The following is a 16195-nucleotide window of genomic DNA, read 5'->3' as shown; positions in this document are numbered from 1 at the left end:
TTCCCTTACTCAACAGTTGTTACCACAGCGGGTAGCTCCACATGTGTGATTTTGCAGTTTTATGCAAGATGTCTTTCCTGACAAAACCCCAAAGGTGATTTGTGTCTTCAAGTGGAATCAAACCAGTGACCTTTTGCTTGTCAAGGAAATGTGGAAACCACTACACAGCCGTTGTGCTTAAAAATACTGTATAATCACCGTTTAAGATGGATAAACATTATCGTTTCCTCTAAAGGACAATTTCCTCTAATAGGAAAACCAAACAAAAACAAATAAATAATATATAAATAATATATAATTTTCAATTTCTTTGTTTCTAAATATTTCATGCTACTTATTACTTTAAAATACCCAGATATTTATATAGTTTAGTTTTTTCCTCTTCTCTTTTAAACCACAAATTGTGACTCCTTTGTTTTGCAGTACATACAATATATCGAAAATGTTTGGAAATTACAATACATGTCGACGGTATTATGAAGTACTTCCAATAAAATATAACCATATTTCGTTGTATTGAAGTATACGTGTAAGCATAATTTAAAACAATGTTCATCATGACTGAAAAAATAATTTTAAAAAAGGGGGTGTCCGTTTGGTATCTTCCTGTACCGCCTATGTGGAATCCGTCTGTTTTGTCCCTCGCTGGCTGCCGTGGTGCCAGAGACGGGTTGCCTGGAAACGGCGGAAACGTTTGGGCGCAGCAGCGATGGAGAAGTATGAGAAAATCAAAGTTGTTGGAAGAGGAGCTTTCGGGTAACGCCTGGCTTTACTTATACTTTATATATAATCTATTAAACGTTGTTTTATGTCACACACATCAGCCTGTCTGTAAACGCTGCGCTGTCAGGAGCGAAAGAGGAAAACAATTTTTCCCCTTAAAAAGAAGTAACGGAAATCGTCAAACGTGCGAAGAAGACGTGTCAGCAGAAGTAACAGAGCACTGGACACGATTTATTTACTTTAAAAACCAGCTATCTAAAAGGCATGTAGAGGTCAGATGAGTGTTAAAGTCTGCCAAAGTCACCAAAAATGTTTCCCACCCTCGGTCAAACCTATATACACTATATTGTTAAAAGTATTTGGTCATTTGCCTTCACACGCATATGAACTTGAGTGACATCCCATTCTTAATTCATAGGGTTTAATTTTATGCTAGTCCAGCCTTTGCAGTTATAACAGCTCCAACTATTCTGGGTAGGCTTTCAACAAGCTTTAAGGGTGTTTATAGGAATATTAGACCATTCCTCTAAAGGCGGATTTGTGAGGTCAGACACTGATGCTGGACAAGAAGGACTGGCTCCCAGTCTCCGCTCTAATTCATCCCAGAGGTGTTCTTTCGGGTAGTGGTGAGGACTCTGTGAAGGCCACTCAAATTTCTCCACACCAAACTCGCTCATCCATATTTTTATGGACCTTGCTTTGTGCACTGGTGCACAGTCACTGGTGTTGGAACAGGAAGCAACTTAGCCGCTGCTGTTCCCAATCTCTTCCACTTTGTTATAATACCACTAAAAGTTGACTGTGGAATATTTAGAAGTGAGGAAATTCACAATTGGACTGGTTGCACAGGTGACGTCCTATCACGGTACCACGCTGGAATTCACTGAGCTCTTGAGAGCGACCCATTCTATCACAAATGTTTGTAGAAGCAGTCTGCATGCCAAAGTTCTTGATTTTATACACTTATGGTCATGGAAGTGATTGGAACACCTGATTTCAGTGATTTGGATAGGCGACTGAATACTTTTGGTAATATAGTGTTAGTTGGTCCAGATGACAGGGTAAGATGAGCAATGAGTGTAAATAGTTTGTAACTAGCCTACAAACTGAATTTCAAAGTTTAAATTTTATTATTAAACTTCAACTAATTTAATGAGTTTGTCTGGAGTTGTGAAAAAGAATATGTGTTGGCAAGTCTTTTAAGAAAGAGACACTGAAGTCTTAAATTGAATAAAACTTTTAATCTTTTAAGCGTCATGAAGATATATAATTTTAGCTGATAAACAAAAACCCCAAGAGGTCATAAAACACTACAAATATTTTTCTAATCACAAACTTTATAGCCAGTGACAAAAACACTACCATGTTACATATGAATAAATATTGATTTTCAAAATGAAAACAAAAGATGGTCAAAGAGTCAGTTTTGCTTAAGAAGGTTTCTGCATGAAGTGACCTGGAAGAATAAACATGGCAGGCATAATCAGAGCTGGTTGAATTCTCTAAGTACTAAGAAAAAGCAATTCACATATTTATGTGTGATTTTCCATTTTATGTGCTAAACCTTTATAGCTTATTTTTAAATGATCAATATTATGCTACTGTCATAAAATCTGCTTGTTGTTGCTTCACACGAAGAAGGCAGCTTTATAAGTAGGAAAAGCTCCATAAATAAAGATTATGAGCTATATTGAGGAGTTACACTAGATCATCAGAAAATATGACTGGAGTAAATAATCTCATTTTGACTGGTATGGTATACACTTTATGAGCTCCATGTCCCTGTTCATTTAAATGTCCAGCCTTGCTAATGAAGTTATACTGTATTTCTTAGGGGTGGTTCTCGTTTTATGTGACTGTGTGAAACAACATGACACAAACATGTTGGCCAAAGTATTTAAGATTTATTTGTTGTCTTCACTCTTCTGAACATCCACAACATCTGCCATCACATTTTTAAGAAGCTGTGTATAGTGTAAGTAAAGTTGGATTCTTTGAGGACTGTGCTTCTCTTTTCCTTATAGTGTCCATTACCTGACCATTAAGGTCAAGGTAAAGAATTTTTTGGACTATTTGTCCACAGCATATTGATTGGAGATGAGAGGGCAGTGGGAACAAAGCGTAGCTGAAGGTAATCAAACACAAGTAAAGACAGACAGGAGGTAAAAACTGAATCAAGATGAGTAATCTGACTATCAAAGCAAAACTGAAAATAACATTCAAAACATAATAAATAAAGCCAGACAAAAAGACTCACAATAAAGATGATAATAGAGACAGAGGGACACAAAGACTGAAACACGGGGCAGACTAGAATAACAATCCAATCAAAACAGGAACCGAAACTCAACAAATTCCAAAAAATCAATTTTCAGTAACATCTCAGAAACCTCAGGACTGTAACACAAATCAAATATACTTTTCAGGTACACAGATGGAGAAAGCTTCTGATGTCTTCTGAAACAAAATCAACTAATCTAACCAAAATGTAGCAGAAATTTGATTTATAACATGGAAATGTATTATTTTCATTCTATTTGTCTGATTTCCAACTTGTGATCAAAATACCATAGAGGCAGGAAAAAGAAGTCTTGTTTTCCATACCTGTACATTCATATCACTTTGAATTGGTGTTGATCATACTTCACATCTGAATGATAAAACTGTCATTTAAAGATGCCCTGTTTGATGTTTGCACAATGAGACATGGGATTGTGCTGCTTACATTTCATAAATAATGCACATCAAGTGGATTTATCCTGAGCCTGAGCTGCCCTGCTCATTTTGCAGTTTATTTATAACTACTTAAATAATCCATCAGAGGTGGGAAGTCACATGGTCCTGATCTGCACAGCTGTACTTTTATGTCAGTACTTTATTTGAATAGAACACAATGTTGATCCCACAGCATGGTAGAGTTATTTTTTGAGCCCAGATGTTAAATCGGCTGATAAAGTGTTATTATTTTTCTACATAAAAGAATCCAGTCGGGTTATATGCTAAGAAGACATGAACTGTGTTGGTGTCCCTTCCATTTATTTCTCTTCTTATTCTGTACCAGCCATGTGTGGGAGTAGTTCTTAAAGGTTAGTACAGAATGCTGTGAAAGGGTCAGATTTTTCAGATTCTCTATTCTTTTAAAACTTTGTCTCACGTTAGCTTAAAAACCTTAAGTTAAATATTGAGGTTATTTTACATCGCTGTGTTACTGTGTTTATTTGGTTCACATTATCGCTTCCCCAGAGAGTAACGTGTAATAAATCAGTGCCAAAGCCTAACAATGTCAAATCTAAACTTCAGAAAATCACCCTGCTCATATTTATTCAGGAAACGGTATCTCTCATTCTTCTTCACTTTGCTCTGCTGTCAGGATCGTTCACCTGTGCCGCAGGCGCAGCGACGCGGCCTATGTCATCCTGAAGGAGATCCCGGTGGAGCAAATGTCACGAGACGAGCGTCTGGCAGCACAAAACGAGTGTCAGGTGTTGAAACTGCTCAACCACCCAAATATTATAGAGTACTATGAGAACTTCCTGGAAGACAAGGCCCTAATGATAGCGATGGAATATGCTCCAGGTAACCTCGCTATAATATCTTATTACACAACTCCCTTTTGTTAATTGTACAGCATGTTACTTTTCCCATGATATAGGCCTGCAGGGCTCCATACCTTTGCTGGTTCCCTTGTTAGGCCTGGGAATACCACATGAGGCTGTGCGATAGTATTAAAATTCAGAAGTCTGTTTATCTATAATGTAAAAAATGTAGATTGCCATCAGTGAGGCCAGCCTTCTGCAAAAATGCTCCAACACAAAAACCTAAAATCATGAGGCAAGTTACTTTTGGATCTTTATATTTTCATACTAAAGACGAGGACTTTGCCAAGACCTCCAAAGTTCTGCATTGCATTTCTAAATGACATTTTCTCAGTTTGTGATTGGTTAAGTAGCTTGTTTTGCCAGTGGAACTGCCATAGCTTACAGATATTGGTGCACGTACATTGTTTTGATTCAGATATAAAGCCTTACATATTTTGGTGTTTTTATGAGCATTTTTCAATCATTATCTTTTCTTTGTCATTGCTCCAACTATTCTAGCAGTAGTTTGTTTGATTTTTTGGTAAATATATCCTGCCTGGATTTATTGTCATATTTTTTCACATGAAAGAAAATTATTGAAAAAGTACGTAGACTTCAGTTTTTGTTAAAGTTCAGCTCTTGAGGCTGTAAACATCCAAAAAAGTCTATTTGTTGCAGATAAAAGTGTAGATGTGATTTTTTTACATGGCTGGATCACTTATTTTCTCTTATGCTTACAGTAACATTTCACTTGAGCAACAAGATCACCTGCTGTGATCTTAAAGCCCTTTAAAGCCTTTAAAATCCAATGTTAATTGGCTGTGATATCATTTCATTACTCAGACCAACATAGTAACTTCCATTATGGTTCCAACGAACCAAAGTGATCTGTGTTGTTTATTCTTTCCTTCATGTTTTCTCCATGCAGGTGGGACGCTGGCTGACTACATACAGAAGCGCTGTAACTCGCTGCTGGACGAAGACACCATCCTTCACTTCTTTGTGCAGATCTTGCTCGCCCTGTACCATGTTCACAACAAGCTCATCCTGCACAGGGACCTCAAGACTCAGAATATTCTTCTTGACAAACACCAGATGATTGTCAAAATCGGAGACTTTGGCATCTCCAAGATCCTCGTCAGCAAAAGCAAAGCTTACACGGTGAATCATCTTACCTCTTCCCTTCATTTTTAGAATTCTAAATTGCATTCTGAAATGGAATTAAAACCTCCTTTATTTCCTGTTACAGGTTGTCGGGACCCCTTGCTACATCTCCCCGGAGCTGTGTGAGGGAAAGCCGTATAACCAGAAGAGTGACATCTGGGCTTTGGGCTGTGTGCTGTATGAGCTAGCGAGCCTCAAGAGAGCCTTCGAGGCTGCTGTAATAAAAGCATATAATTTATAGTGTCCCATTTTGGGTGTGATGATAATACTGCATTATTGTTTTTACATTACTCTTCTTCTCCTTAAATGTATAAATTATAAACTCTTGCTGTGTGCAAAGGCATTCAAACCATTAGAGCTACTCTGTTTACACAATGGGGGATTCTTAAAATTTCTCAGAATATTTCATAAGAGCACCTGCAGGTTGTCCCACTTTAAAGCACAAACAGATTGCTACTGCTTCTGATATCCACTCAGATCAATAATTCATTCAAATCTTTTTTGCTTTTGCTCAAGTCTGTTTTCACTAGCGATTCCACTGCGGTTTAGTGCTGTGAAAGATTTTTGTTTTGACAAAGATTTAGGGTAGATGATGAGAGATTATTCTTTTCACATCAATCTGTGATGCATCTTATGATTTCACTCTTTCATTTTTCTTTCAGAATCTCCCTGCCCTCGTTCTGAAGATCATGAGCGGTACCTTTGCGCCGATCTCAGACCGTTACAGCCCAGAACTCCGACAGCTAATTCTCAACATGCTCAATTTGGATCCATCCAAACGGCCTCAACTCAATGAAATAATGGCTCTCCCCATATGCATCAGGCCCCTGCTTAACCTCTACACAGATATAGGAAATGTAAAAATGCGCCGGTACAGTCTTTTTGCTTAATTAATAATAAAATAAGATTATTTTAACTACAAGAGTTTTGATGTCAGATTGAGATTTATTAAGTTTTGTGTAATGACTTCTATCTTTATCAATATCTTCTTTTCTTCCAGGATTGAGAAACCTCTGTCTACGGTGCAAACTGGTCCTCAAGGTAGACCAGGAGGGAGAGTTCCTGCCAACAGGTCAAGAGGTGAAGCATGTAGTTATTTGACCATAGTACTGGCTGATCTAGACTGATAGCGTCAGTTACAAAACTTGTTGTTTGCTTCTTTGGGCTGAAACAGACAGATCAATTGGTTTAGGACCAGGAAAGGTGCATTCCCTCCCGCTGTCTTCTGTGTATACGTGGGGAAGTGGCATCTCGACCCCTCTCCGCCTCCCGATGCTCAACACGGAAGTGCTTCAGGTCTCTCTGGGCCGCACTCAAAAGATGGGTGTAACCAAGTCTGGCCGTTTGATTACATGGGAGGTCTGTGTGTGTGTGTTCTTTGTTTTTTTTTTTTGGTTTTTTTCAACTTTGACTGCTTTTCCTGAAGTAAAAATGTTCCCTGTAACTCTGACACAGTGCAAAGGAGCAGCTTTGATCTGATATGCTCTCCTCAGCCTTGCTGATGTTTCCACCATTAAACGTCCAAATATAGCTGAAAACAGTTATGAGCCAGTACTTGTTGTAGCAAACGAAAAAATCCCAGATAAAGTTTTAAAGACTCAAATAGCAATATTACAGGACAACATTGTTATGGTTGCTTGGAGAAGCTACAGCAATAAACAGACAACATCAGATTGAAGGATTTTAGCACTTTTTCATCCATATTTTGAGTTTTAAGATACTCTTGGAAAAGCATAAAATCTCTACATGGGTATTTTGTATACTTTAAAAGTAACATCTGGAAGGCTTGAATATTGCAGACTCATGATTTCCTCTTACTCTGTTACTGCCATAAAGAGACTCTCTGCTCACTTTAGTCTAATAACATTTTTGTCACAGGCTCCATCAGTGGGGTCCTCTGAGGCCAGTCTTCCTGGTGTGGTGGAGCAGATCCAGCCTCAGTTTATTTCTCGCTTCCTCGAGGGTCAGTCCGGAGTCACCATCAAGTCTGTGTCCTGTGGTGATCTCTTTACCACCTGCATGACAGGTAGGTGGGCCATTTGTCTTTGGATACCCATCAGAGAGATCACAGCCGTGCCAGTCAGTTTAGTTAGGAGCTGTGTTGTAGAAAATCTGTTTATGCTCATCCCCTAAAACACTAAACTGGCGTTTGAGTGCAAACTTTGGATACAGCCAGCCATCTCTTTATCTTGATATTGTGAATCTACCTGAACATAACCCTCATGCTTGCCTGGCAGTTAGGAATGGTTGTTTCTCTCATTCTCACACTGTGGTACACTCACAGCGTGCTTTTGAAGGGTGTTGTCAACCCATCCAAAATCACAAAGCCGATAACACAGGATTAAAGACTCTTTTCTCTTAGCTCATGTCTCTTTCATCAGTTTTCACTGTTGTGTTGCAGATTAGTGTTTCCTAGATGGGGATTAGAAGCATTCTGTTGGCCTCTGTAAGAATACACCTACACTCATCAACTAATAGTCCTGTTAATCCCTTCTTTTCATTTCCAATTTGCAGACAGGGGCATTATCATGACGTTTGGAAGTGGAAGCAACGGCTGTCTAGGACACGGGAACTTCAATGATGTAACACAGGTACACTATTTGAATGCCTTAGTAAATGCAATGATAGCTGCCAGTGTAAGAAATTAGGTATACCCTAATAAAAGTAATACTGTTAAAGCCAACAGCTTCTTTGCAAATTCCACTCATATCAACTTGTTTAGCTTAATAAAGGTAGATTACATGTTAAAGAAATCTCTCAATCAATAGAAATTCTGTGACCCTGAAGTTAGTCTATAATACCATTTAATCAGCAGTGCACTACTGGAAACACTGTGTGGTTTAGGTGAGGGAGCTACCCTAGTGTGCAGGAGGCAGCGCACATGATGCCCACTAGCTAGTGGTGAATGTGCTGGAATATTAGCTGGGTTGTTGGAACACTGGAGCAAAAAAATATAGACGTCGTCCTAAAAAGCTGACAGGTTAGACTTCATTCCACACTCTTCTACACAAGCTTGTGTGTGTTTTGCAGTTTCACAGTGTTAAAATAATGTCTCTTTTTTCGTGGCTTGATGTGCTTTTCCTCATATTTTTCACAGAAAAGCACACATTAAAAGCAGACATGCCTTAACATGTACAATGAATCGATAACAATGAAATAATAATGGATGAATGAATAATTAAAAGACTTTATAGAAAGAGATGGTCGTTAAAAAGACATTTTTAAAATTTATTAGGCGCTTGATAGTGCAGAAGCAGACAGGAAACAAAGGGAGAGAGAGGGGTGAATTCAACCAAGAATGATGCAGTTTCATTTTATACAGTTAAATGAATGCTATGAGGGCGCAATGTCCCTACAGATTTTTGATAAAAAGCTTTCATTTCATTGATGACACTGTTTTTGTTCTCAGCCCAAGATAGTGGAGGCTCTGCTTGGTTACGAGCTCATTCAGGTGTCCTGCGGTGCTTCCCATGTTCTCGCTGTGACCAATGAAAGAGAAGTTTTTGCCTGGGGAAGAGGAGACAATGGTATAGTAAACAAACCAGTTTTTATTTTATTCTTTTTGGTGTTTGCTTGTGTGGTTTATGACAGCTTCATCTCAACACAGAGCTTAATGGTTGGGTCTCTGTCTGAAAGGTCGCCTCGGGCTCGGCACCCAGGACACCCACAACTCTCCACAGCAAGTGTGTTTACCTGGTGACTTCGAAGCCCAGAGGGTGGTGTGTGGAGTTGACTGCTCCATGATTATCAGCAACCAGCACAGCATTGTGGCATGTGGAAGCAACAGGTGACTATTCTGGCTCTTGATTCAAAAGTGTGACAAAAATGAGGAAGTGATAAGCAGCGTTATATAACACTGAGACAACATTTTCACTCCATGTTTTCCGTAAAAAATGCTAACATTTTATCACTCTATAAACTCGATCATGTGGGTTGATGGTGGTAGGTTAAAGGTTCAGAGAGGTACTTTCCTAGTGCACAACCTGTGAGACAGCATTCTCTTAAAATGACAAAGCCTTTGCATTCACTCAGCGCTAATCCCGCTCTCTCAGAGAGGATGTATGTGTAAATAGGAGAGAGCAAGAGTAGTAAACAGCTTTGTTCACACTTCTGTGGCTTACAGACATGAAATATATACACAGTAGCAGTGAACTCAGCTCCAGACCTTAAACACGTATTGAATACTTGATAAATGTGAAACTAAAAGATTACTGGCATTAACTGATAATTATTCTTCATGTTTATTGATGGGTAAGAAGAACTTTATAGCTATCATCACAATATCATTGATAAAATATCCACAAAATTATTGTTAACACAAACAATGATTGATTAAAACCTTTGGGGCTTTTAGCTTGCACAATATTAATCAAAGTGGTTCCAAAAATAGGAGGTGGGACTATTTATATACCATGAAACTTAACAGACTTCATAGCCAACGGGGTGGAAACTTGATACACATGATAGCAAACTAGACTGGAACGTCTGCCCACTTGGGATTTTTTTCTATAAATACATAATGTCAGATTTGTTTTCTGGATTTCACCGATTGCAGCTTTTAGCCAAAAGGCAAAAAAGAAACGATACTTATGAGCGAGTGCTGGTAATGTGTTTGTTTACAGGAAACAAACAGTCTTATATTCTCAAATTTATGCATGCTTAAACAAACACTTAGGATTTGGGCATATGCTACAATATTGTGTCTGTTAAAAATGTTTGTTTTGTTGTTTTATTGTACTCAGGTTCAACAAGCTTGGCCTGGATAAGATCACAGCTGGAGAGGAACCGAATCCCTTGAATCAAGTGGAAGAAGTTCATTCTTACACTCCAGTCCAATCAGCCCCACTCAACACTGAGAAGATTGTTTACATTGACATTGGAACGGCGCATTCTGTCGCTGTTACAGGTTCAAGAAATTCACAATATTATTCTCTTTTTTGGAAAGAGTCTCGTTTGTAGCTATTATAGCATTTCTTTGCGAGTGCCTTTGTGTGTTAAGTTTAAGTCCAAAGGTGGACCCAAATACAGACTGGCACACAGAGTAATACACAAAGCAGGCTTTACTTTCATGCTGACAGTAAGTTCCAGGGAGGAAAAAAGGGTGACTAATCCAAAAGTACAAAAACTGCCAACAAGCAGATGACTTAGAAGCAGCACCTTATGAGAGAAGCAGGTGGTATAACAGATGAGTTGACAAAGAGGAAAACAGAACTACTTATACACAGAGGGCTGATTGGAAATGAGAAACAGAAGGGAAACCAGACAAAGGTGAAAACTATCAAGATGATCAACAAACAAGGGTTAAAATCCAAAGCAGGATACAAGAGAAATCTAGGTATCAGAATAAAGCAGGAAATTAATCAAGGACATAACTAAAGGATAAATGAACTAATTTCAGGGGAACACAGAAAGACTAAATAGAGAGAGGAGCAGATATTTTAAATAGCTGATTGTTAGAGATTGCTTAACGGCAAATGCTTTTCCTCTTTTTGCATCTACGCAGTCTGTTTATCTGCATCCAGAACCTGCTCAAATGTGATTAGTTGGTGATTGGTTAGCACCCAGACTAAAGCTGACTAGAAAAACAGAAACCAGAAAGCTTTCCAGAAAGATTCAATAGATTAGCCCTGACAAAACTGCAGTAGTTCCCTTGCTTTTGACAGCATTGGGTTTAGTGGGATGCAACAAAGAATCCTGAATAATGTCTGTGACCTCTTTCTTTTTTTTCCGCAAACCCTTGTCAGGCAACTGCGGTACAAAAATTAAGATTACTACAATTCATGAAAAACGTACATTTTTCTTATCCACACAAGGGAAAAGCTGCTAACAAAGTAATTCCACCACTAGTGTAATTCCTAATTTTTTTCTTGGTTTATGTCTCCATGTTTTCGTTGTTCAGAAAATGGTCAGTGTTTCACCTTTGGCAGCAACCAGCACGGTCAAATTGGCTCCAGCTCCCGACGTAGCAGCCGTGCCCCCTGCAAAGTGTCTGGCCTGCAGGGCATCACTATGGCTGCCTGTGGTGACGCCTTCACTTTAGCCATAGGATCTGGTGAGTAGATGCATTTATTGAGTCATGTTTGTAACATTGCAACAGATTTCTTTTTGAACCACGTTTCTTTTGAGACTTGAGTTTTGTGAACAAGAATCATCAAAATATGTTGGATGGCTGACAGAGGATAAAACTACAATATAGTTTTAAGTAAAGTGTGATATCAGGTTAATATACTTATGAGTAGAAAGGAGTAAATATAACGTCTTGAAGTTTTTGAAGACCCTGCACACCTGCACAGGGGCTTTCAGTTTTTTCTGGCTGCCGTTCAGGTTGAAGATGGGCCGGGGATGTAGTACAGTTTGAGAGTTGACTGGATTACTGGAACTAATAAGAAGGAGAAAAGTGTGTGTACACACAGCTTAAGCTGCAATCAGGCAAAATCTGTTTTTCTGGCAAAGGAGACTTGCTTGGTATGCCAGAGAAATATAAACTGTGAGAACTACCATGTCTAATAATATTAGTCAATGAAACTATAAATTACTGTTAGAAATTCTTTTTACCCCTCAGCTGTAAAAGGCTGATGGGGTATTATGATCAACCTGCCGGGTGGGTGATATGGAGTCCCAAGTTTGTGAATGCAGTAACTAACATAGGAGTTTCAAGTTGATATCATAGGTATGTCATAAACATTCCGTATTGATTTCTCTAAATTCTCTGAAACCTTTGATTTATTTACTGCAGATTACAAGAGATTCACAATTTAATTTTGAGGAACATTGTTCAGAAATTGTTTCACAATTTGTAGATGCAGTTTTTTGCAGATTGGTGAACCTTTGGTCATCTTTACTTGTGACAAACTCTGCCTTTCTAAGATGATCTTTTTATACCCAGTTAGTTGCTGACCTGTTGCCGATTAAACTAATGATTTGCAAACAACTACCGGTACTGTTCCTCCAGCTGTTTCTGTTAGTACCACTTACTTTCTCCAGCCTCTTCTTGCCCAGTGTCAACTGTTTTGAAATGCATTTCTATGATTAAATTTAAAATATTCAAAATATATAGCTTAATATCGTCATTTTGTCACTTTAAACATTTGATATGTTTTCCATGCTCTATTGTGAGTAAAATATGGGTTTTATGAGATTTGCAAATGATTGCATTCTCTTTGGACAGCATCTCAAGTTAGTCAGAAGTGGGTTTATAGCTTCAACTCCAAAATAAAGATGATAATTGCGGTAGATTCTTCAGCAAGTTTCACATTTCTTCAGGATTATTTTCACGTTATCCCAAAGATAAACCCATGATATACTTGATTGTCATTTGAGCTGTACAGTCTGTGGTACTAAGAAAAACTGTGCATGGTCTTTAATCTTTAAGAAAAACATAGATTATATTGGTAGCGTTACTTAAACACATTGGTAGGTAACAGTTTTTTTGTGTGTGTTGCTCTTAAAGCTGATGGTAAAACAGTAAAATGTCATATTAGTGATTGGCTCCCTGGAGAGAAGCCAGCCGTGCTTTCTTTGTGGAATACGGGCTTTGTTTGACTCTGATTTCTGTCAGATCGAGCTATTGTGCTGCCACTGCAGGAGAGACGGAGCCATCAGTTAAAGACCTGTGTGGATTAATGCATACTGGGGTTCTGACTCTCAATTTGGTGACCATCCTCTGCTTCTTCTTCTGTTTCTGTTCTCTGCAGAAGGGGAGGTGTACACGTGGGGCAAGGGGGCCCGCGGCCGCCTGGGAAGAAAAGAGGAGGATTCTGGGATACCAAAGCCAGTGCAGCTCGATGAAAGTCACCCGTTCGCGGTGACATCGGTGGCTTGTTGTCATGGCAACACCCTGCTGGCAGTGAAACGTAATATTTCGCTCATTACCCTCTGTTAACAAACTCTGTGAGATGTTGGGATGTGGTGAAATATCACTACTCCCCAGATGAAAGACAAGCTTAACTCGAGACAAGGTCCCCCGATAACATCAGCAGAGTTGCATGTTCGTCTGTGTACAATAGTGAAAGGATTCATTTGTAAGTTTGAAAGCTCAGCTGTGGCCAAAAATGTGGAGTACTTCCATCTTTTACAGATAGGGTGCCAGGGGGTTTGTTTACAAAAGAAACTAGTTTTTATGCTACAAACATAATTTTCATCTGCACACTAAAAGTAACTGTAGGTCACAGAGGTCTACTGAGTGGAACAGAAATGGCAGTATAAACAGTGATGGTGCAAAACTGAGGGCTTGGATTCCACTTTATATTTGAAAACAGCTGCAGAATTAGAGAAGATTAAACTGCATCAGAATTCAATAAGTAACAGAGATGCTGGTAATCCAGCAACAGGCTGCAGGGCTGCTGTTTAAATGGTTCTCAGTCCTGAGCTGAGCAGCAGATATATAGAGACCAACCACTGTGAGAGGTTTAGATTACAGTACAGACCATTGCACAAGTGCCCAAGTGAGTGAAGTTCACCCTTCTAACTGAAACGCTTCAACATTAAACAACAGAAATAGAAAGAAACGGAGGGTGGTCCTAAAGGTCCAGTATAAGATAAAAAAGGATTGTTTTGAGCTGGGTTTTTTTTGTTTTTTTTTTTTAAAGAGTCGAGAGATAAAATTGTTTGTATAGTTTTTTGGACAACAGGAATGTTTCGTCATGTAGGTCACTGTTTTCTCTACGTGACCTGATGTGTGTGGATGATATGACACACGCTTGAACAATGTTTCAGTGATCAGGATCTGGTGAACATTAGGAAACACATACGTGAAGGCCAAAAGCTAAAACACACAAGTACAAAATCACCAGGTTTCAAAGTTTTCCTTAAGGAGGAAAGAATTCATTTAATTGAACACAAAATTAGTTCACAAACCTCTGAAAAGAACTTAAATTCTTAATGTGAGCTTTAAATTGTGAGTGGAAGGCAAAAGTCTTCACAACAATTACTTGAAGACAGAATTAATTAATTATTAATTACTTTAAACAATGAACAGAGAAAATGTAGATAATAGTGTGCAGATGTAGCTGTGGAGTCACTTTGAAAAGCAAACATGTTTTTCTGGTCCAGTAGCCCAGTAGTAGTAATTGTGATTAAACAATACCAAAGAAAATGCAGCACTGCAGACCACTTCTCCAAAATTTGTAATATTGATCCTAAATTTAAAAACAAATAAAACCTGAAGTTCTTTTGTATTATGTAGTATTTTTGCCTTTATTAGTCATGAGTGAAAAAGCAGATGGAGAAAGAAGAGGGCGGAACATCTGGACAGCAGGAATCACTCTGTTGCAGTGTTAAGATTTCCATTAGACTTCTGAACTTCTCACAGTGGTTCAGTCAGGCCTAACCAGACCTCCTGTAAAACATGACAAGCTCGTACTGATATCCATTTAACTCTCAGCCTCATTATTGGCCCACTGATTTATTGGGTTAATACTTTTTGTGCAACAACAGACGAGTTGTTTGCTGCTGGTTCAATTCATTCATTGATTAACCTGCTAATTGTTTTCTTTGTGGGATGAATGAAGATTTTCTCTAACCAGTGTCAAAATGTAGCGAAGCTTTCAGGTCAAGGCGGCATCTTCAGATTAATTCAGTACAAAAACCAAAAGCTGTTTATCTTACTGTTATATTTAAAGGAGAGAAGATAGAACCAGTTCCCAATTAGGTCAAACACTTGCACCTGATTCAGCCCTACTGACATTGCCATTCTGTTTTTGCTTCAGCTCTGCTCGAGGAGGCCATCTCCAGATGATCTTGTCTTAAAAAATACCCACTCTGCGGCCATCGTGAGGCTAGGCAGCGGACTGTGGAGGAGGACCGCTTCCTCCTAGAGACCCATCTGTGCCGAATTTAGAAAGATTTCCTTTCAAACCCCAGCTGCAGCCTCAGCCTTTCTCTCTCTCTATCTTTTCTATCTATTTTTCTTTCAGGTGTTTCATTCAATGGTTTGATTTCATGGTGCAAAGCACAGAAAAAGGTCACAGCCTTGCTACAGGTTTTATCTCACATCAGGTCAGTGAAAGGAATGTTGCAACACAGATACTGAAGCTAGATTACAGGAAGTCATTAGGCTGGGCTCATGCAGTGAGCTATTGTGCGCTCTCATGTGCAGTGTCAGCACAAGAAAGACCATTAAAAGGTCAAACTGGTTTGAGCTCTCTCAAGCAGCCGGTGAATGAAACGAAAAGAATGAAGCCACTTGAGCGTTCATCAGACAAATGAAGTCAGCACCACGTCAGTGGTCACTTTGCGATTTATTGGATTACAGCGGTGTTCGAACCACATAACGACGGACCGAGCTGTGTCTGAAACTACTCGCTTGTTCGCTCATTCACTTTTGTAAGATAAACAGCAGTTCAGTGAGAGGAGTGAAAGGAGATTTCAGACTGTTTACTAACTGCAGCAGGAAGTGGTGCACATGCTGGGCTGTTTTCATTCCAGTGTAGGACTCTGAACAGCAGATGAAGTTCAGTTTTATCATTATTGTCCTTGTAACTCATTGAAATCATGTTGATGTACAGAACAGTGTGAAAACTGTTCATGTGATGACCAAAATCAAAACCTGCCAAAGTGTTCAGAGTACAGTAACTATTTCATTCAACGCCTCACTCTGATGCAGACACAACCATGCTGAAAAGGGTTAACTACAAATGAAAATACCACAGTGTTGAAAAACCTCCATTGTAGTAAATATAGACAAAACACACCGCCTGCATTTAACTAAAGAAATAAGGGTCTTCCATTGG

The 16195-nt window shown here is 38.9% G+C and overlaps 1 protein-coding gene across 1 annotated transcript in view; it reads left to right on the top strand.

Moving 5' to 3' along the window:
• The first annotated feature begins 675 nt into the window (after positions 1 to 675).
• Positions 676 to 16195, top strand: part of nek8 (NIMA-related kinase 8) — a 16899-nt gene continuing 1379 nt past the window's right edge. Inside the window, exons 1-15 of the mRNA XM_063493545.1 lie at positions 676 to 756; positions 4094 to 4299; positions 5230 to 5462; positions 5551 to 5682; positions 6128 to 6336; positions 6466 to 6545; positions 6640 to 6824; positions 7344 to 7491; positions 7980 to 8056; positions 8875 to 8992; positions 9102 to 9252; positions 10208 to 10371; positions 11365 to 11517; positions 13160 to 13318; positions 15173 to 16195. The exon at positions 15173 to 16195 is cut by the window's right edge and continues 1379 nt beyond it. Of these exons, the coding sequence (XP_063349615.1) occupies positions 710 to 756; positions 4094 to 4299; positions 5230 to 5462; positions 5551 to 5682; positions 6128 to 6336; positions 6466 to 6545; positions 6640 to 6824; positions 7344 to 7491; positions 7980 to 8056; positions 8875 to 8992; positions 9102 to 9252; positions 10208 to 10371; positions 11365 to 11517; positions 13160 to 13318; positions 15173 to 15201 (2091 nt within the window). The 5' untranslated portion in view covers positions 676 to 709 and the 3' untranslated portion in view covers positions 15202 to 16195. The remainder of the gene's footprint in view (positions 757 to 4093; positions 4300 to 5229; positions 5463 to 5550; positions 5683 to 6127; positions 6337 to 6465; positions 6546 to 6639; positions 6825 to 7343; positions 7492 to 7979; positions 8057 to 8874; positions 8993 to 9101; positions 9253 to 10207; positions 10372 to 11364; positions 11518 to 13159; positions 13319 to 15172) is intronic.

Source organism: Pelmatolapia mariae, linkage group LG14 (genome assembly GCF_036321145.2).
Source record: "Pelmatolapia mariae isolate MD_Pm_ZW linkage group LG14, Pm_UMD_F_2, whole genome shotgun sequence".
In the NCBI taxonomy this organism is placed as follows: domain Eukaryota; kingdom Metazoa; phylum Chordata; class Actinopteri; order Cichliformes; family Cichlidae; genus Pelmatolapia; species Pelmatolapia mariae.
The sequence above is the reverse complement of the archived record's forward strand: the minus strand, read 5'-3'. Positions and strand labels throughout refer to the sequence as shown.